This window comes from Carettochelys insculpta, chromosome 3 (genome assembly GCF_033958435.1).
Source record: "Carettochelys insculpta isolate YL-2023 chromosome 3, ASM3395843v1, whole genome shotgun sequence".
Lineage (NCBI taxonomy): Eukaryota > Metazoa > Chordata > Testudines > Carettochelyidae > Carettochelys > Carettochelys insculpta.
The window spans coordinates 5,663,075-5,684,688 of NC_134139.1; the positions used below are offsets into that span (position 1 = coordinate 5,663,075).

The following is a 21,614-nucleotide window of genomic DNA, read 5'->3' on the forward strand; positions in this document are numbered from 1 at the left end:
CTGCGGGCCAGGGCAGGTCCATTTCTAAGAGCCGCCCGGAGAAACAGAGCAGCGGGCGGGACTCGGGCCCTTCTGCAAGCGCCTCGCAAGGCAGGAGCGCAGCGGTGGGGCCGGTGGCGCTTGGTTTGGTCAGACCCCGGGCCCGACGCGGCTCCATCCCCTGGAACCAGCCGCTCTGCGCCCTGGAGACGCGCCGGGAGCGGCCGGGCCGGGAGCAGATCGGCCCTGGAGGCGAAAAGGCCCTTTCCCAACGCGTCCTGGGGCGGGGGCTGTTCCCAGCGGAGGAAAGCGAGCCCGGCCAGGAGCGAGGTACGGGCGCCGCTTCCAGCGGCCGGCGGCCTAAGCGAGCAACACAAAGGGGCACGTGTGCGTGTAAGAGAAGTGGCCGTACAACAGCCGTGTGTGTGTGTGTGTGTGTACAGAAACACAAATCCGTATGTCTCTGTGTGTGTGTGTGTGTGTATACAGAAACACAAATCCGTAAGTCTAGGTATGTGAGTGCGTGTGTGTGGGTGTGTGCAGAAACACAAACCCGGGTATGTGCGTGTGTAGGTGTGTGCAGAAACACAAACCCGGGTGTGTGTGCGTGCGCAGAAACACAAACCCGGGTGTGTGTGTGTGTGCGTGTGTGTAGATGTGGGTGTGTGCAGAAACACAAACCCGGGTGTGGGTGTGTGTGCGCAGAAACACAAACCCGGGTGTTGAATAGTCACAGAGCGGAAGCCGTGCTCTATACACTATCAAAACAAAAGTCAGTCAAGTAGCACTTTAACGACTAGCAAAATAGTTTATTAGGTGATGAGGTTCCGTGGGACAGACCCACTTCTTCAGACCGGTCTGGCTCTGGGCTGAAGAAGTGGGTCTGTCCCACGAAACCTCATCACCTAATAAACCATTTTGCTAGTCTTTAAAGTGCAACTTGACTGCTTTTTGTATTGAAACCCGTGTGTGTGTGTGTGTGTGCGCGCGCGCAGAAACACAAACCCGGGTGTGGGTGTGTTGGTGTGTGTGTGCAGAAACACAAACCCGAGTGTGTGCGTGTGTGGGTGTGTGTGTGCAGAAACACAAACCCGGGTGTGGGTGTGTTGGTGTGTGTGTGCAGAAACACAAACCCGAGTGTGTGGGTGTGTGCAGAAACACAAACCCGGGTGTGTGCGTGTGTGTGTGTGAGGGTGTGTGGGTGTGTGCAGAAACACAAACCCGGGTGCGCACACACGCCCCGCACCTCGCTGGGCTCCAGGGCCTCTGGGTGAAAGATGCGCCCCGCCGGGCTGGGGCGAGGGGCTGGCGGGCTGCGAGGGGCTTTGCCCGGCCCGACGGCCGGGGGTGGACGAGCGCAGCGCTCGGGGTCCGGGCGCCGGAGGCCGGGGCGCAGCGCACGAAGCGGCGCGGCGCGGCTGGCCGGGCTCGCTCCAGGCGCAGCGGGTGCCTCTTGAGTGCGCGATGGGCCCGCCCGGGCGTGGTCTGCAGCCGGGACCCGGGGGCGCGGTTGGGGCCGGGCCAGAGGCGCCCCCAGCCCCCTACCCGCTCCGGGGGGCGTTCACCCGGCCGCGCCCCGTGGGGAGCCAGGCGCCGCGGGACCCCGCAGTGGGGCAGCAGAGCCCAGCGCTGGGCCCGGCCGCTTCGCTCCGTTGCTACTCGCCGCCCCCTTGGCCCCAGCCCCACCCCCGCGCCCACACCGCGTCCCAGCGCGCGTGGGTGCCCCGGTCGCGGGAGGGCGGCTGTTAGGCCCGGCCCAGGGGTCACGGGCGATCGCGAGTCCCCGCTCGCCCCTGGCCAGGCCCCGCTGGAAAGGGCTCTGGAGGCACCGACCCGCCCCCGGGAAGGCGCACGTGGAACCGGGGCAGGACCCCGGGGGCTGCGATGGACCACGGCTGGGGGCGGATCTCTCAGCCAGCGCCGGGCACCCACCCGCCTCGGGCCTCCAGGGGGCCAGGGAGGCGGCTCTGTAGGGAACCCCCCACCCCGCCTTTCTTAGGGCGATCCCCGCAGAGCTCGGGGGACACCCAGCCAGGCGGGGAAGCCTGCCCTTGAGCGAGGCCCGGCCCTGGGTCGCAGATCACGCAGCCCCGAGGAATCAGAAATGGGACTGTGGAGCATTGAGGGAGAAGCTGACCAGGAAGGTCCCTGCCCCAGTTCTCCTGCCCCCCTGGGAAGGGCTACTACAGCTGCAGGGGGTTGTTGAAAGGAGGTAGCACTTAACAGGCCTCTGGCTCGCCCAACGCCAGCTCTGGGGGTGCAGCCCTTGCTCCGCCCTGGCCTCATTTCCACTGCTGGCTCCTGCGAGCTCCCTGCCTTCCCCTTTCCCTCCACCCAAACAGCCCTGGGTGGCCCTGCCCCCATTGTGGGAGCAGAAAATTAAGGAGTTGCCGAACTAAAAAACTAACAGCCAGGAGCAACAGCTGCCTGGTGACTTTGGGGAGGAGGGTGTAAACATATTCCTACCCCCTCTACCCCTTCTCTCCAGCCCACATGGAGCTGAAAGATTTCTGCTCGGACCTGGTGCAAAACGCCCCAGTTTTCTAAAACTCCCCTCTTTAAGGAGAGGTTTGCACTGCTAAACTGTGAGATTATTCCTTTAGTCTGCTCTCCTCGGGCTGGCTGCTCCGACGATCTCAGACTCACAGTCACCAGCATGGCCAGTATGTGGAACTTCACCCAGTAATTCCTGCAATGGAGGGAATTGTTCTTTCCTAAACAAAATTGATTGTGGCAGGAATAAATCTGGGTCTCGCCCCCCTCCTGAATCTTCGTTCAAGAACACCCTCCTTAGGGACCCAGTGTGTACCTGAAATTGTAATGACACCCCAGAAAATAACCTTTCAAAGTCGCACCACTATTACTATTGTACCATCAAGTTACCTATCCGAATAACGATGTTTTGCAGGAAACAAACAATGATACTCTTCTGAAGGGATTGGAGAGCAACAGCAATAGCACACATACAAATTGCAATCGTTTCCTACAAACACCAGCCATTTCTGACATTTAACGCTAGCTGGGAAAGATGCAAAGTCTGGATACAAGGAAGCATTCCGTTTCCATCTGCAGGATGTTTGTTCTATAGCATTTGATTTTAGTTCTCAGTCACATTTTAAAAGGATAAATAAAAACCATTTTCTTTAGGTTTGACATTAAAAAACCACAGGTGCACTGAAAGTGCTCTGAAAATACCTGTATGTGCAAAAGGTGAGTTTCACTGCCACTCTTGTTCTGCTTGATGGCAAATTTTCATATCCATGCTATTTTACTGTAATGTAGGCCATTGACATCTCAGGGAATACATCGGTTTCTAACGGTATTACCACCCTTTGAATCACAATGAAGTATTCTGTTCCGTTCTCAATCGCTTGCACATAAATCTAGGTTCCTGATTTCTTCCTCTCAAGGTAACCTTAGTTTGTTTTTTTCCCCTATTTGTGAGAATTAACATCCGTGCCCTCGATGGAGGACACAGCTAAACTGCCTACATGAGATGGCCCAGGAGAGATTACTTCTTGTAAACTTCTGTAAAGAGTTAAAAATACTTACATAGAAAAAGGCTGTAGTTATGCATAGATTCACAGGCATAAAGAAAAATATTAAAGAGGATATTTAGCTATATTGCATCAATTTTTAAATAGCCTACTTAATCAGATGCACAGCGTAGGTTACATGCAGAGAACTGTATAATTTTTATGGGCAAACTTTTTAAAGTATGGATGTTTATATAGGAGGATTTTCCCAGTAGCTAATAAAGACCAAACAGATAAAAGTGTGCATATGTATTTAGAATGAAACTGCACCATTATTCCAAAGGGAAGAGTCCCAAGCCACTTAATACCAGTGCACATTTTTAAAAGCCACTTCATAGGGCAATCAAAAGAGAATATTTCAATATACTAAATGCAAAACCCTGTGAAAATTACGAAAAATATAAATCCACATACTAGCCAGCTAATGGTTCGTTAACCTTGGTTTGAAACTATGATTTTCTGTAAAACACCTGTTAATGTTATGTTCGACAAGGTACAAAGGCATAAAAGAGCAAGAATGCACCAGACAAAAGTGGTAAAAGTTGAAACATTTTTACTGAGAAGTCCAGAAATCAAACTTGAGAGACAAATACATCAATGAAGTGCTCTTAAAAAAAGAGTACAGACCAAAGCATGTCTTTAAACATTGTGTTTCTTGGGCTGCCTGCTGTGCTTACCTTAACAGCTAATAAAACCCTATTTCTAGGCAATTTTTAAAAAGCAGTATCTCTTTTTGGGCTCTTACTATGTGAACTAAGGGATGTTTCGATTTGTAATTGACAGGCATATGCAACTGACGCTTAACTAGTAATAAAGGCAGAACAGTCCTCTTGACTTCACAAAATGTCTCTCTCAAGCGCATCAGTAAATGCTTTGTAGGTCTTCTCCAATACACTGTTTCAAAGCAACATAAAAACCCTTCCCTCTATCAGATATCAGTAAGAAATATACACAGTTAAAACACATATTGTAGTTTAAAAACTACTAGTACGTTTCTTAAAGATGCCTCATTTCCATAGATATAAAAACAGGTTTTGATGATGGACGACATCAAGATCCTAATTCCAGTTGTATCTTCCAGGGGGAGGTGGCAAAGGGTAGGGCCTCCCAGGGCCATATCCCTGCAAACAAAAGCAAGGGTTTATTTTCTGGATTACTGTCACAGTAAACAAGTTAGTTTAGCTTGTGTCTCCGTGCAAAAGAGAAACAATACATCTTTTATAGAGGAAGAGACCAACATCTCTTAACGGTGTTTACACATGTTCTCCTGGATACACAATGGATTAGCTTATACATAAGGAATGTATTTCTGTACAACACCAACCTCATACTGCCACCTGTGTTAGAAAAAAAATTAATCTAAAAAAAGGGGGAGGGGGGCAAAAAAGTCAAAAGACAGCACTGAAGGTGATCTGAGCTGTAGCATAACCACTTACCTTTAGCTTTCAATAGCAGTGCAATTAAAGTTGATAAATGAATGTGCACACACACTTTACATGGACTAACAGGGGAAAGTAGGACACTTCCAGAATGCATACTGCACGTATGCTTTGAGACATACGATGCTTCTACCCTAGATTCAGCTTAACCTACCCATTGTGGTTAACTTACACAATATATTGCCTATTTCACTTTTACTTCATAGACGTCTATATTTTAGCTGTGGACAGGTGATCTGTCAAAGTGGAAAAAAAACATGCTACTAAAGATACAGGAGACTTTTCTTGTAGGTGTATTTCTGTTGTGCGGGCTTCTTATAGCTATCAGTTCAATTTCCCATGGCATTTTGAACACTAGGGTTATGTCTACATTAGCCCAAAACTTCAAAATGGCCATGCAAATGGCCATTTCGAAGTTTACTAATGAAGTGCTGAAATGCATATTCAGCGCCTCATTAGCATGCAGGCAGCCACGGGCACTTCCAAATTGACGCGGCTCGCCACTGGGTGGCTCGTCCAGGTGGGGCTCCTTTTCGAAAGGACCCCGGCTACTTCGAAGTCCCCTTATTCCCATGTGTATATATGTCCTTTCGAAAAGGAGCCCCGTCTGGACAAGCCGCGCCAATTTCGAAGTGCCATGGCCGCCCGCATGCTAATGAGGCGCTGAATATGTATTTCAGCGCTTTATTAGTAAACTTTGAAATGGTCATTTGCATGGCCATTTTGAAGAAGTTTTGGGCTAGTGTAGACACGGCCTAGGTGACATATCAGTGTGTGTCAACAGGCTGAGGACTCAAATAAAGCGGTTCCGAGTTTAGATACAAGTTTGTATTTAATTTAGTTGCCACACCCAAAACATTAGATTCATTGTGACAAGCGTAAGAGACAGTCAACATGACTCTCCCCAAACTGAAAATTTGGTACCCACCCTTGTTACTAGCAACCCCCAAACCTTACTGAGGCTAAGTTACTCTCCTCTTTATTTTCACTTTACTTTAGTGATTTGACACACTGGGTATGCTGTCTTTTGCTTTTTTTTGGTAGAGATGGTGACCGTCTCTCTCTCACGTTTTTGCAGAAGACAATTAGGATTAAGAGCAGCTGCTTAACAGAATGCAAAGGACAGCAGGCAAACAAGTGCAAAAGGAAAAACAGAGGAGGGCTGCAGCCCAAGCAAGGTTGATGGTTACTCTTGAGCAGCCCTCGAGTCAATTCTAAGCAGATCCCTGGCCCACCCATCTCCTCAGTTAAAAAGTCACAACAAACTAATTTAGAAACATGCTCTAATAGGAGGCTGTTTTCTTTTTTAATAAAAAGTCAATTTAAACAAAAATTATTCTTTTAGAAGACTCATAGTAGCATAAAATGGTTCACAATAAGGAGTGTTCTCCCCTCAAACACTGCGTATAATCATGCAATTAGATACTGATACAGAGTTGCACAGGAAAGAACTCTTCTTAACATTCAATTCCTGTATTGTAGACTGCATACAAAAAGTTACGCACGTCTGCAGTGCAATAAGTTTTATTCTTTTCATTTCTGATGTGTTTGTAAGGTGTAGCAGCAGACATCTGCTACAAGAGTGATCCACATCAAAGATGGTTCCATGAACTCTAAGCACTCCACAGCAGCGTATTTATTAACCCCTGTAGGGTGAAGGGAATTGATAATTACCGATGCCACTATAAAACTGTGCCCACTTTCATTTTAAGCCTTTTTTAGGGTTTTAAAACTTTGACATATATAAACAGCAGTTTCAGGGGCTGGTTTGCACTTCAAAATCTCTAGTGTGGCTTTTAATGTAACATCAGTATTTACTCACCCCAAGAATGAGAACAAAACACCTCATTTAAAAATATCAAGGACTTAATTACTAAAATTAGAGAAGCAGATGCACAGAAGAGCAGTTGACACAGGGATACTTCTAAAAAAGCAAGCTTACTTGGCCAGAAGTTTTCTGCGTGCCCCGACTACCCATACGTATTTGAGTAGGAACAAGAATGCCACCACTGCCAAGATTTAATTTCACTGCAGCATCGAACAGAAGACAAGTCCTGCATTTATGACACCAGACTTGTCTCTCGGAAAACACACTCATACTAGAGATTCAGTACAAGTCCTAGCATGAGCAGAGGTATAATTTGTTAGACTCATGACGGGACAAGAGAAGAGTTGGTGATTTATTGGCTTATACAAATCTGAATGGTCCATGAGAGTACATCATGCCAGAACTTCACAGCTAGCTGCACTGATCCTGCAAACATAAACATCCCTTTTTGCTCTCTGAAGATCACATACGGAAGGTTCTTTGTGAACTGCTGCAGGGCGCTCTTCTTGATCTACAGCACCAACACTCTTCTGAGGCGCACCATTTCTATCTACTTTTCTCAGTGGACCGTTAAGCCTTATGCAACTGCTCTTCTGTGCTTTTAAATTATCATACATATCTCACAACAACTCATATGGTGGACTGGCACAATTACACATTTATTTCTGTTTTCAGGCTTCTCCGAGATGAGTTTTAAGTAATTCCATCACAGATTTCCAAAACTGATCCTGTCAATACAAGCTCTTTAAAACAAGTTCAGATACAATTTTTAAGACGTACGGTGTACCTATCAGTACAGGCTGAATCACAGACTGTTAAATGATATGGCAGCCCAGTCAGTGCCCCAGGCTAGAATCCACCCAATGCAATCTCCTCTACAGAGGCCAAATAGTGTTAAAACAAGGCATGTCTACTGCAGTTTCACAGCCATACCTATCCATTTCAAACTTTACTAACAGGCCTATACCTAATAAACTTACCTCTTCCCTGCCATGCTCCAAGCCAGACAAGCAGCTTGAGCTAAAGACATTGCCAGACTTAGCTTTAAGTCTTTTCCAGAAGAGTACCTACTTTAGAGAAAGATCCTACTGTTGCTAATGGAGGTTCAGCAGAACTAGGGTTAGTTAGGAGTATGAGGGCAGATCACCACTGGCTTCAGATGTTTCATCATCATGTAATCCTGCAAATCTAAGAGACATGGGGCTGCAAGTGGTGTTGGTAGCTGGCAGGCTGCATCCCCCAGATGCATCAGCCTTCACAACCATGGGAAATAAATCAAGAACTTCCCTAGTTGCAGGCATGGTCAAAGCAGCTTCTTTGCTGTCACACACTTGGGCTGATGCCACATTGGAAACGTCCACTAATAAATTACATCTTCTTGAAGGGGAGCTAGTTAAATGAGCCATTTAAACGGGATTACCAAAGACTCCCACAAATGTATATTATGCTGTGTCTGTGAGTGTGAGAGTTGGTTTAAACACCGGCCACCGTACAAGTCATTTATAGAACATTCAAATAAAAGTGATCCACTGTAACAGACAAAGGGAACCATGGAGAGGAGAAAAAGCGATAAGCAGGAAAGTCACACTAGCAAGCACCAAGTGACAACTATATAATGCTCTGAATAGGCTTATCAGAGACAGAAGGCAGATGAGAGAGTATTTTTTATTGCACCAACTTCTGTTGGCCAGAGAAGAAACAGACAACTGAGGTACGGAGCTCTTCTTCAGGTCTGGAAAGGAACTTTGAGCAGGTCTACACGAGACCTGAAAGTCAATCCTAGATATGCAATTCCAGCTATGACACTTGCACAGCTGGAATCAACTTATCTAGGATCGACTTAACTGACCATTCTCACTAACGGAAGTCAACGGGAGAAACTCTCCCATTGACCTCCCTTACTTATTATGATAACGAGGTGTACGGGGTAGACTGTCAAGACCCCATAGTTCCATTTCACATGCCCCCACTAGGCATGTCATATTGAACCCTGGAAGATTGACCCTAATTGGGTCAATCTGTTGGCAGGTGTAGACATACCCAACGGGTACAAGCAAATACTGGACTGAAGAGCTGTTTAGTGTAAGTGCGTTAGCACACAGAAGTTGATCCAATAAAAGGTATTACCTTACACACCTTGCCTCTAACATCCTGGGATTGACACGGCTACAAAAATATTGTATGCTGAATAGACTTGCAGGCTAACAAAATGGTATTTTCAGAATTAAGTGCATCATTTTATCATTAGACACTGAAATGTTAGTTTGTATCAAAGCAATTATGCCAGCAAAGCAGATATGGATATAGACTCATCACTGTATTACTCCAGGTTTCACACTGGTATAACGACACTGACTTGGATGAAGTCACACCAGAGTCAAACTGAAGTAAGACAGACTCCATGCGACTGACTCATCACTATTAGGTCCCAATTAAATGGGCTTTATAGTTATAAAACGGAAACAAGAGGCTGGGTAGTTATCCAGCATGTGTGGTACAGACCAGAGGTTACCCTTTTCATAACAACATCTCTCTATAAGGCTGGGGTGACAGAGGGGGTTTGAGAAACAAGGGGAAACCACACAGCATTTTTAGTGCTTGATGGGCAGCTGAAGATGCCAAAAAGGGAAGAATTGTTCCCCCTTCTTAGGAGCTAGCCACTAATTGTTTGTCTGGGCCAGGACCTATGAAAATAAGGCAAAGGTATACCTAACATTCTTATTAATGGTGCTCACCTTTGTTTCCACATAATGTTGACAAGCAACATGGTTACCCATCAGGTATGAGAGAGAGAATTTTCCATTACTACTTCTCCAGCTGCTACTTGGTGGTCTGCCTGCCAATTGAGCACTACAAGCTTTGGGTTTCCAGAATCAGCATCTGTTGCATACTAAAATAGCTGCCTAAGTAATCAGGCCATCACAAATGCATTTTATTACTGAGCTGTTGTACACCAGTTCTGTACCCAAGGTTTCCAGTACAACTGTGCACCTTGATGTGACTGGGAATATGGAGGAGAATGTTTATGTAGGGGAAAAGGCTCTGCTGGTTGTTAAATTAATATTGTATTTTTTTAAATGATAGCAAGACCACCTTAGGTTTAATATAAACGCTCTGATGTTTGCTTCCTTACATCTAAAAAAGGAAATTGTGTGCGCGCGCACATAAGAGAGAAGGGCTTGGTGGAATTCAATTTACCTTTTTATAGCCTTTTCTCCATTTTTATCGTTTTAATTTTCCACCATTGAAGGAAGTTGTGGGAGCTCAGACAACTTATGGACAGATTTTATACTCAAAATTTTTTCAAAAAAAGTTTTATGACTTACTATAAATTGTTACCATGTGCCAAAAATACACAAAATAAATACCCTTTAAATCAAATTAAAAACAAGACACATCTGCATTTATTTCTTTGTCTACCTGCAAGTTTTGATCATCTCTGATAGAAATATTTTGTTCATCTATCTATGCATCTAAAGTGAAATCAAGTTACTAACATTTATCAATGGAAATGTAATCCTTCCAAGACTAGCTAGCTAAACATATGCACACAAAAGGTACAACTTTGGCTGTTGGATTGGTAACTATTAGACTCTCTCTATGTAATGTATTAGAGTCTAAATAAAATTTTTCAGCCAAACGAAAAAATTCTAACTTAAATTTCGGAGTTTGATATATCCTTCAGTTTACCTCTGAGGATGTTAAAAGACAATCTTCTGAAACAGAGCACCTTAAACTTCAAAATAAAAACTGAAGATTTTTCTTGGCAGAAAACATTTGTAAGTATCATACCTTATCCCATAACACACATACTGCACAAGTTACCCAGAAGAAAGCAACGTACAGTAACACAGTGCTTTATTACCTGTCTTCCCCTATCCATTCGATCATCAGGTCTGTGTGGGTAATTCATTGGTCCACCTGGTCTTTGGAACTGATTTTGCTGGAATGCAGCGCTCTGGGATTGCAGTATGCGGTTCCAAGATAAAAGAGGGGCAGCCCCAGCATTTCTGTGTAAAGTACATGTATATTATAGCATGCTATTAATTTACATATAAACGTCATATCACAAAACCCAACCCTTGATAAACCTGGATAATAAATGATTCAATTTGATTAAGCACAGATCTATTGTGCTAATTGCAAGGCCACATTATAATCTATGAGAGCTATAAACGTTCGAGCACCTCTACATGATACGGCCCACTCTGGGTGAGGAAGAAGCCCTGCACATTTTAACTATCGCTCCATGTTTACCCACTGCTTCACACTCAGAACCACTACAGTGAAGGAACAGATGCTTTTGAAAGAAAGTAAATGTGATTTTGCAGTTAGGGACTTTTCTGGATTCCTTAGAAGGATTTTACTCATCCTGTATTTTAGAGTCAGGTTTGCCAGTCTGTTTGCAGCGACTGCCAACATAGGTTTGAAATAAAACATCACTGAGTTAGCTAAATGTAACATGCTATCCAGAGAGTAAACATATGCAACGCAAGAGAATAAAGCTTTATTTTCTAAATGTCCAGACTCTTTCTGGGAGTCCATTCTTTCTAGTTAATTGCAGGTTGCAAATGAATTCTTACTGCTGAGTATTTTGAATCTAGGGTAGGGGCCTTGGCTGCTTTTTCCCATCCATTATTCTGCTCAATATGTCAGAAGGTCTGATCGGGAAGAAACCTTTTCAAGTTCTATTGATGCAGTTTTCAATTGACCATGGTGACCTAGCAACATAAGCACTAATTGGCATGGACTGACTGACATTTGGTGTACAGTTTATATGGGAACACACATTCAACATCTATTTTAACCTAGTTTGTCATCCAAGATTACTAGGTGCAAGAAATGTTTTAATTGCCTTCAAGTACTTCACCTAAAATTACAAATATAAAGCTGGTACGTCAAAATGTTATTTATGAATATTTGTAACAAAACAACGATAAAGCCATGTACTGCTTCTGACATGGTCTCTCCAATGTTAGAGAATTCAAAATCCACATTTTCTGCAGAGAACACACCAATGTGTGTTGAAGGGAAAGAGAGTTGATTACAAAATTAGATATTATTCACTGCAATTCATATAAAACCCCTGTAAACTTGAATCTGTTTTGGTTATTGTTCAACAGGTACACACTGATACTTTATCATGAGCTCCGAGCAAAGGAGGTAAGTAAATAGCATAAAATATCAAAATGCTGGGCAACTGGCATGTAGGGAAAGCACTTCATTTTAAAATTGACTGTAAATACACTAACTTCAGTATTACTTTCCTGATCTTTGAAAAACCTGGGGCTGGATTCATTTGGTTAGACATGAAAGTCATCCGTGACAGAACTCTACCAAAGTCAATGAAGAAGTCACACTGAGGCTGAATTTGACCCACTCTATTCAAGCGAGCACTCAGGGTTTTAATAAGGTGATCACATTCTCCTTCTCAAAGTTTATAAAAGCATATTACACACTGCTCCTGTACAACAGCTGAAAGATGAGTGTAAGTCTTATGAGAAAAGGACTGGTGGGGGCGGGGAATGTTTTGATATGGTTTAATATGAACTTTGCTGATATGAATGGAGAGAAAATCTATATTAAGCCAGTGCATTGATCATGGCAAACTGTTTCTGAGAGTCCAAGATACAAAAAGGCAAATATAACAAGATGGAGCAAAAGTTCATAATTAAAGAGTGCTTTCACGTTTCAATTGCTATTACCATTCAATTCAGTTTTTACACTTAAACACTGTATTATGCTTCCATTGTCTGTTCTTAAAATCCGGCCAGTTATGATGTCCAAAACCCGGGCAATAAGAACTACTGTCTACAAAGCTAAAAGAACAAGATTCCGAGAATAAAGTAGGAATCTTTTCTGCTGAATGTACAGATGCCACCTCCCAAAAATATGCAAAATGCTATTTGCTCAAATAGAACTACATGCTGCACAGAAGCAAAAGCTCAATCACACCCTTTTTACCTTTTCACTCAAAGACTAGAGTATATATTCATAAAACATTATCTGAAACATTTACTCGTCAGATGAATACTGTAATTACACAAAATAAATGGCAGGTTAAATTAAGCACTCAAAATGACCCAATACCAGCGCTGAGACATTCCTTTTGCAAAAAATACATATTTAATTATACTCTTACTTTACATTTCAAGGAAATAATATCTTAAGGCAAAACACTGCATTCAAAATATGTCTCCATATTTTTTCAGATACAGCATAGTAGCAACATGAGAAAATTCCATTAAAACATTATGAACATTAAGTAGCACGAGCTCTGGTCTTTCATGATCATTTAATCTCAGTAAGTTTGTCGACATTTCCATAACAAAGTCACTTCACCACAAAAGTCAGTGAAGGCTTAAGCTTCTGTAAAGTGTCTCAGTATAATTATAAAAAAAGATTCCATTTAAATGTTTAAACTCTAGACAAATGCCAAGTGACTGTGGTTAAAATGAAGTTGTGCTTTTGTCACTAAAGTAGTCATAAACAAGCTAAATGTACATTACGCTACTGAATTAATATTACATATCTGTATATTAGGAACGTTTACTAAGGCTGCGTCTACACTATGAGATAAAATCGAATTTAAAGGAGTCAGTTCAACAGTAAAAGGTCTCTGTCTTCACCACAAATATGATTAGCTCCAATTAGTGAGCCCCAATACCAATAACAAAATGTCAATATTACCAGATGCGGATAGTGTCAATTTCAAATTTAAAACTTCAAATAAAAGCTAGTGTGGAAACGCTCAGTCTTTAAATTGAATTTATTAGCCTCCAGAAGCGTTCTGTATGTACCCCACAAAGCTGCGTGGTGACCCTCCATGTATGGCTACTTCCTTCTCCGCTGCTCTCCATCCAGGTGTGCAGGAAGGTGGTCACAGGAAGCAGGCAAATTTTTGATTGAATTAGAATTTGAATTTTGCAGCACAAAGGTCTGCAAATATAAAGGTCCAGACGTGCGGCTAATGGAAGCAGATGGGGTGGACAGGGCTGATAGCACAGCTGCCCGCAGCTACGCCAACATCTGCAGAGGATGAGCAGCACAGGTAACTCGGGAGGGTTGGGAAGAGAGCTGAATTCTGTCACTGGGTGCTCTGAATTCTGGGACAGTGCTTTGCATTCTGAGATTCTCACGTGAAATACCCACAAGCAACTAGGGCTCAGGCAGTGTGGGACAGAGGTACCCACAATGCACTGCTCACACAGTCGAACTTGCTTGGGGCAATGGGGGTGCGGAAACTCGACATGGAAAAAGATGGGCTGAATTTAAAGGAGGTTTGTTGACACACAATCAAATTCATAAGAACATGGTTAGAAAATCAAATTTGTTAAAAATCAAATTTATCTCCTAGTGTAGACATAGCCTAAGATGGATTTACAATGTATTACGAGTGTTCCTTAGATTTAAAATGTTAGAGGTTTCTATTGTTTTCAAGATCGTATAAAAATGAAAGAGTTAGACTATTATTGGAAGACTTTAATTAAACTTCATAAATTCATGGATATTTATATAGCATCTAATGTTTTCAAAATGCTGTGCAAGTACCACATAGTATTAAAAGCAAAAAAACCACCATCCAGACTTCCATCAGTCCTACACTCACTACGATACATACTTTATTTAGATGTCAAACAGTATGCAAGATTACAGTTGACATTTTATTCCCTGCAAGATTACAGTTGACAAAATCAGGAAATTAAAAATTATTAGTTCTCAGAGGAATAAATTCCCTGCTATTGTGCATACATATTACTGCAGGATCTAGGCTCTGTCTTACCTTGACCTCTTAATAGACATGTAGTAATGCCAAGTCACTGACAGAAGGGCAGTGCCCTTTGTGCTCTATTTGGATTAGGACAAAAGAAGATATATTACCCAGTATTGTGTGATTGTGTAATGAAATCCTAATACACATGATAACTGATTGTTAGGGCTGCTTTAGGAAGTATTCTATAATAAGAAAATTATTCATGTGTTCCAAACCTCAATTTTCCTTGGAGATCTCATTCAAGCATAGACTAAAATGATCCTAGCTTAGTTTAGATTTTCAAGTTATTTCATTAACACCCAGAGTGAAATGTTTGTGTTCTCTTCCCTGAAATGTTAGGCAATGAGAGTCAAACCTGGATTTCTCATGCTTTTCTAGCGTTATGGTCAACAAAGCCACCAAACATTACATACAGAAGGCTTCTGAAGTACAATAATAAATTCCAGCCACTGCTCCCATTGAATAGAAGAAAAAAAGCCTCCAGACCTAGACCACAAAGCATTCTCTCACACTGGTGCTGGAACAATTTTTATAGCGGGGGTGCTGAGAGTCATTGAACCACACTGTCAGTTCTGTACATAATGGAAACTACTTCAAGACAAGGGTGGCAGGAGCATCTGTAATTCTAGTACCTATGTTCTCATGCGCTTATTCAGCACTAATCAGGAGTCAGACAGTTTACATTTTATATTGACAGTATCAGAACTTCTTGGATCAGAAAGGCCATTTGCCTGCAAGTAGGCAACGGTGACTCTGTTTAATACATTTCCTGCGGTTTAATGATTTATTCACCCTACCTATGCCATGAGATTGTTATGCCCTGGCTTTAAAAATGTAAATGCTCCTCTATAGACAATATGTGTTTTTGAGTAAGGAGATAAGCATCTTACGATACTGTTTCCTTCCAGCTAGCCAAAATCCAAGTGTTTTCAACCCAACCTACGAGAAACATTTGATCCTTCCTGGATGGCTCTTCTATAGATTCACTACATGCTCATTCCCTGCTGGCAGCTGTGAGTGGAGGAGATTCCACTTTCCTAGTCCTGCCTACTTCAGATTAAGAGTTTCTTTCTGCTTGCATCTCTCCCTCTCTCTGTTATGATTTCAATGCCTACTCTGTTCCTGATTGTCCCCAGCCCAGGCAGAGCAAGAGGAAGAACCAGTAGCAGGAACAGACATGGAATAAGAAGCACATGGACAGCAGCCTCATAATGCCACAAAATCTTGTTGGCAACTTCTCTCCTGTTACATAACTATGCACAGGTTTAAAACCACTACTCTATAGGGCACTGGAGCCAACAAGAGCATCCCAGGTGGAAGAGAGTATCCGGTTTACTAAGGTCAACTTTCTCTCCCAATCCCAAGTCCTTTAGAAGCAGTGGCAGAGAGTCTGTTCAAATATGCAAATATTCAGACCATTGACTTTTAGATGTGTGCACATTCAAGTAAGGCAAGTAATTTAATGCAAATGCTCCATGCATTTTAACATTTTAATTCTGTACAGGTTGAACCTCTCATCTGGCACCCTCGGGACCTGACCAGTTCTGGATGAGAATTTGCCAGACCATGGGAGGTCAATGTTGTTTAGCAGAATTACCAACTCTTCCACTGCTTACTGGGCTCTCAGAAGACATTTAGGGGCAAATTACATCTAAGTAACAGGACAGAACACTGAGAGCAAGGACTGGTGGTTGTAAATAAACTTTATGAGACCATGGGAAACTTGGCCACATTCATAATAAGTGGTCATCTGGCTAACTAAAATCATACTGGATTACAGATGTTGGTGGAAAAGAGTTCCACGTTAGAGAGGTTCAACCTGTATTTTCCTAATTAAGCATCTTTGTGAACATGGCAGGCAAATCTGTCCACATGGAAGAGCTAAGTCTAGCAAGCTGGTGGTTTTTACACATCAGTTATAAACACAAGGTACAGAAAAATCCTGAGTGGTGAAAAGCCCCCTTATTTCATTTCCAAGATGGAAGGATTTTCTGTAAACTTTCCAAAGATACTCCCTTCTTGGCTAAGCCATGACACGAACAACATCAGTGCCATACTGAAATCTGAAAATACTGGAAGTGGAAGTTTTAAGAATTAAAAATCTCCACGTTGTAATTTTACTTGCACACTGTATGACATCCACACGTCTACAACATTGAACGCACACTAGGTAAGATTAAGGAGCTAGTATTGCCAAAATGTACTGTAGCAGCGAGGTAGTACAGTCACATGACTGGGCTCCGAGTAGGTGTATCTTTTTCCAATGTTAAAGGAAATTAAATTTTGTGCCCTCATGCCAGGGCCTCCCCACTGTAACACACACAATTGTATCCGTTCAAGAGGAGGAAGGGTAAAGTCGCAAATCTAGGAGCCCAAACAGGAATTTTATTTCAATTATACCGAATTGATAAAATCAGCAGCCCCACAGAAGGGCATTCTAGAGTAGAGTACAAGCTACCAAAACACACAGGATTGCTTCATTAAAAGAAAACAAAAGCTATGTGTGAGCCTACATTTAGTTAAGATCGAGAATTACATTTTGATACACTGCTGAACATAATGTTGAAAATAAAATTCACGCGGAAGTCTTGCCTTACAAATGAGGCAAATTAAAAAGAGAAAGTGGGCTGCTTATGAAAGAGAGAAAAATGCTTGCCCTGGAAGGTATGTGTATTTGTTAACATCACCACAATTCTTCCCCATCTCTGATTCTTTTTCCACGAACAGCTGTAGGTTAATGGAGTGTAAGTAAAAGCTGGAGTCTATTTCAATTCTGTACTTTAAAATTGCACTATATATTTTAATATAATTATTCATAGCATTCAGATATTCTGGAGTTGTAAAGTCCATCCAACTTAGGGGCACACAAGTTAGTAATGAAGGAAGACATGTAAAACATCCCTTATTATCAAACCATGTCACATTCTTTCTATTCCATGGTACTTATTGGACTGCAGATTCTATAATCCTCCTCCTGAGTCCCTCCTGCATTTAATTCAGTTCAGCCTTAAGTAGTTAAAGAAACTGTTTTCAGTAGCAACTAATAACTACTGACCTACAGTGACACTGCCCTACAATAGGCTTGTCAGGCCTGAAAAAGTTGTACCAAAGAAGCTGATTAGGACTTCAAGAGGTTTGTAGCAAGAATCAATGGCTAGTCTGTACTAATGCTGTGGTTCCAGCACAGAAATGATAAAAGTGGAACACCATTAGTTATGCCTCATTAAGCTCCACAACCCTCCTAAAAAGAAATTTGTTTAGCCTGTACAAAAATCTAATGCAGTTTTAAGCTCTCTGTGTTGAATTTCATGGTATCTCAAAAGCTTCAATAAGATAAAGGCCAAAGATCCAAGCATGGTAACCAAAGCATCAACAGTAAAGTTAATTTGGAAGCTTCTGGTTTTTAATAGAACAGGGGTTTCTCCATTCTCGCTCTCTTTCTTAGACAGAAACACAATCTTTTAAAGAGAGAAATGCTGCACATCACCCGCCACAATAAAAACGCGCCATGGATTTAATATCTTGTAAAATTTGTTTTAATATATTTAAGGATAAAATTAAATCCTAGTTTTAAGATGAACAAGAAACATTGAGGACTATGAGGAAGCTAAGTATTTAAAAACGTTTTGTATAACGTAAGTAGTTATACCTGTCATATCTTTGTGGTGGCTGCTGAAGCAGAGGTGCGGGTCCTCGCCATGATTCTTGGGGCCGTAGAGCTGTAGAATAGAACATAAAAGTCTTAATATGCTAAAATCAGTTCCATACATCACTTATTGTCAAACATGGTTTAAAACACCAAGTTTTAAAAATTTCAGGGAACCAACAAAAAACACTCCTAATTGGATTTCTGCCAAATATTTCTGGCGCAAATTTTTACTTGATACTGCCTAATTGTAAGTTAATTTCATTGACTTCAGTAGCATCACTGACATGGGAAACCGGTGAAACAACAAAATGTCTCCCACTGTATCTTATTAACATACACAAGCTAAATTTCCTGTACATAAGAGGAAAATCAGTTACTGGGACCAATACATTGATTAATGTTTTAAACTTCAAAGGATACAGATTTTTCTGGAATTTTTATAACAAAAGAAAATCGCGTGACTCCTACTACAACTTCTGAAAAGCCTCTTTCACATAAAGTTTAGCATTACCACCAAAGACTGGCATACTGGCATCTATGTGTGATCTCTGTAATGGGAGAAAAGCGGCTGCGAACAAATTGCAATATTTTTATGAGCATCAACCAATAATTTTCTTCTTTTTATTATGATGAATTACTCACCCTACCATTTGAAAGCTATACAGTATAGACATGGTTTAAGAATACCATACATATAATTTCGGCAGCCAGAATATGAGATTTAGGGTCCCTCCGAATAGTTACACAGACGGAAAAAATGGTAAAAACTGGCTGAGAATACATGGCATTGCAGCAGTAAGAAATGGTAATAAAAGGGACCACCCACTTTTCAATTGTTTTCTTGTAGTCAAGCTCTAAGTCTGTACAAAGATGTACCAGGAACAACTTTGCTTTAATAAGACATGCAATTAAATGGCTGCTGTTCTTCTAAATAAATTGACCAGTAAACAGGATGAAAGAAACATCTAATCAATAGCTCCTGGTCAGTTCACAACACTTAAATTGTGTATCAGTCAAAAGCTTCAGTTTCAGTGACACCTTTGATTATCTTCAATGGTGTTTAAGTGTGACCTAATTATAACAGCTGGTTCCAGAAGTTGTCTAATGAATGTACTGTGATAGGTTAGCAACACCCTGTTAAATTGTCAATATTCAGGGACACCAAAGCTTAGCCATAATTTGATAAAGCTCTATATTTACTTTTTTAATAACGCTTTTAAGAAAAGCATGGCTAGAAGGAAATCTGAACCTCTCTGCTCAGAACTCAGACTGGCTTGCTTATGGTTTTAATGGTCAGACCTGACAGAAACCTTTGATGGCAGCACTTGAGACTGCTGTGTAGAGTGCAGGAAGGTCTTACAGAAGGTAACAGCTGTGGGTGGAAATAAATTCTGATCTCCAACCGTTCCAATATTCCTGCCTTGGGCTTCCTTTGATCAGAAGGAGTGATGCTCGCACGAGCAAGATTACAATGCTACTTGTCATATGAACAAAATATCCATCAGAAGCTAGACTGGGAGTCCCCAAAATCATTTCACGTGTAACAAATTGCTAATTTGAAGACAATGTATTTTATATAATTTTGTTTAAAGGCAGCCAGAGAGTGGCAAGGGAATTTCTGGGATCAAATTAGGAAAAAGACTAATCAGAAAGTTTAAACAGTGATGTCTATTACAGAGGATAGGGCATTTTAAGAGAAGTAAGTTTATCATTCTGGTTAGGACAGTACCAAAGCATTTGAACATGTATTGTAGGGGACAATACTGACCATAACGGCCATTTCAATCTTCCATGATTCCTAGTTTCAAGCCTCTCATTTTAAACAAGCTCTTTTTGAAAAGAGAAGAAAGATTTGCATTTCAGGATAAAATATGTAACCCAAAAAGTATGCTCTTAATTTTCTTAAATAGACTGTCCACTTGGTGTCCATCTCACTGTTCTGGTGAACATTTATAGCTGCCAAGAAAACTGTCCTGTCGTGCTGGGCTTGGACTCTACCGTGGTGATCCTGCCAATTAAGACTTCTAAGCTTAACTCCTTAGTTCTCCGTACCTGAGGCCAAGTCTACAATATCCGGAAGGTCGACCTGCCTCAGGTCGATCTTCCTAAGTTTGATTTCACGCACCTCGCAGAGATGCAAAAAATCAAACCGCCAGGGGTCAGCAGTTGACCCCTGAATTCCTTGCTACTGCCAGGAGACAGGGAGGTTGACGGAAGAAACTCTCCTGTTGACCTCCCTCTATGTCGACAGCCAGGTAAGTTAATTGCAGATAAGTGCAATTTTTGGAACTGACTTACTTTCCTAGTGTAGACCAAGTCTAAGTAATAAGATCACCAGGTTCGGAAATTGACACTGTTCCATATGCTCACAAACATATCACCGCACCATTCTGATCTCTTTCCCTGGCTCCATATTGACTGCCCAGTCAAACAGATTGTTTTGGGCCTTGCTTTTTAAGGACTCTGCATGTGACTCTCACCCAAATTGAGGACAACCTCAGGATGCGCTAACATGATCTATCCACAAAAGAGGCATGCCACTGACAGACCTTAAAGCAGCTGACACAAACTGGCACTCACTGCTGTAAGAGACCAGAACGACTGTGAACTTTTGCACTTCCAGAGCAAAATGCAAAACCCACTTTAATTTAGCTGTCCCACAGCCACCCTGCAAAAAGAACCAAGCAGCGCACAAATATTAAGTCCAGTCCCTGATGACTGACTTTTTTTTCTTTTTAAAATGTGTACACTTAGAATGTTGGGAGCCATTCAAAAATGGGTGTAATGAGTCCTGCAAAACAACTCAGACAGACAGACCAGATTTCTTGTGTCCCTGCTGATAGGAATAGAAGCATGGGAGTCCAGAGTGGTGAAAAAGGAGGTGAGTCAACCTGCCCTATCCTGTCCAGTACATGAAAGATTTTTTTTTTTGCGGGGGTGGGGACAGGAGGGAACACTTCTAGCAACATACAGATGGGGTGTGTTCCATTTTCTTTGCAGCCAGAAAATAGGGGGGCACTCACAAGCAGCCAGGAGGCCATGCAGATGGAAGAAGTTGGCCTCGTGCCTGGTAGTTCAGAGCTACACATTTAATCCCATGGTATTTTATAAAATCCCTATGTCTTCTGCTCCTCAGTACGGTTTCAAGAAAAATGCTGCCCCAAAAGAAGGTTGGTTCCTACTAGGTGTAGGGTGCATACTGACTCCTGAATCATGAGCGCTTAGGTACTTTAAACTGTCCCCTTCCACAGAAAAGTTAGGACTCAACACCCCTCAGGACGTAGCTCTGATCTCATCTTCTTGTATAGCACCGAGGAACACAAAGACTGAGTATTCATATGCAGGAATATCTTAATAATGAAGCAGAGTTTAAAACAAACTTATTACCATTCGTTTGCATGGTTCTGAC

General features: G+C 42.2%; 1 protein-coding gene across 1 annotated transcript in view; it reads right to left on the reverse strand.

Moving 5' to 3' along the window:
* Positions 1-4,051: 4,051 nt before the first annotated feature.
* XRN2 (5'-3' exoribonuclease 2) overlaps positions 4,052-21,614 on the reverse strand; it is a 100,025-nt gene continuing 82,462 nt past the window's right edge. The window contains exons 28-30 of the mRNA XM_074989293.1: positions 18,206-18,275; positions 10,648-10,792; positions 4,052-4,636 (exon numbers count right to left, since the gene is read on the reverse strand). Coding sequence (XP_074845394.1) covers positions 4,574-4,636; positions 10,648-10,792; positions 18,206-18,275 — 278 coding nt within the window. The 3' untranslated portion in view covers positions 4,052-4,573. The remainder of the gene's footprint in view (positions 4,637-10,647; positions 10,793-18,205; positions 18,276-21,614) is intronic.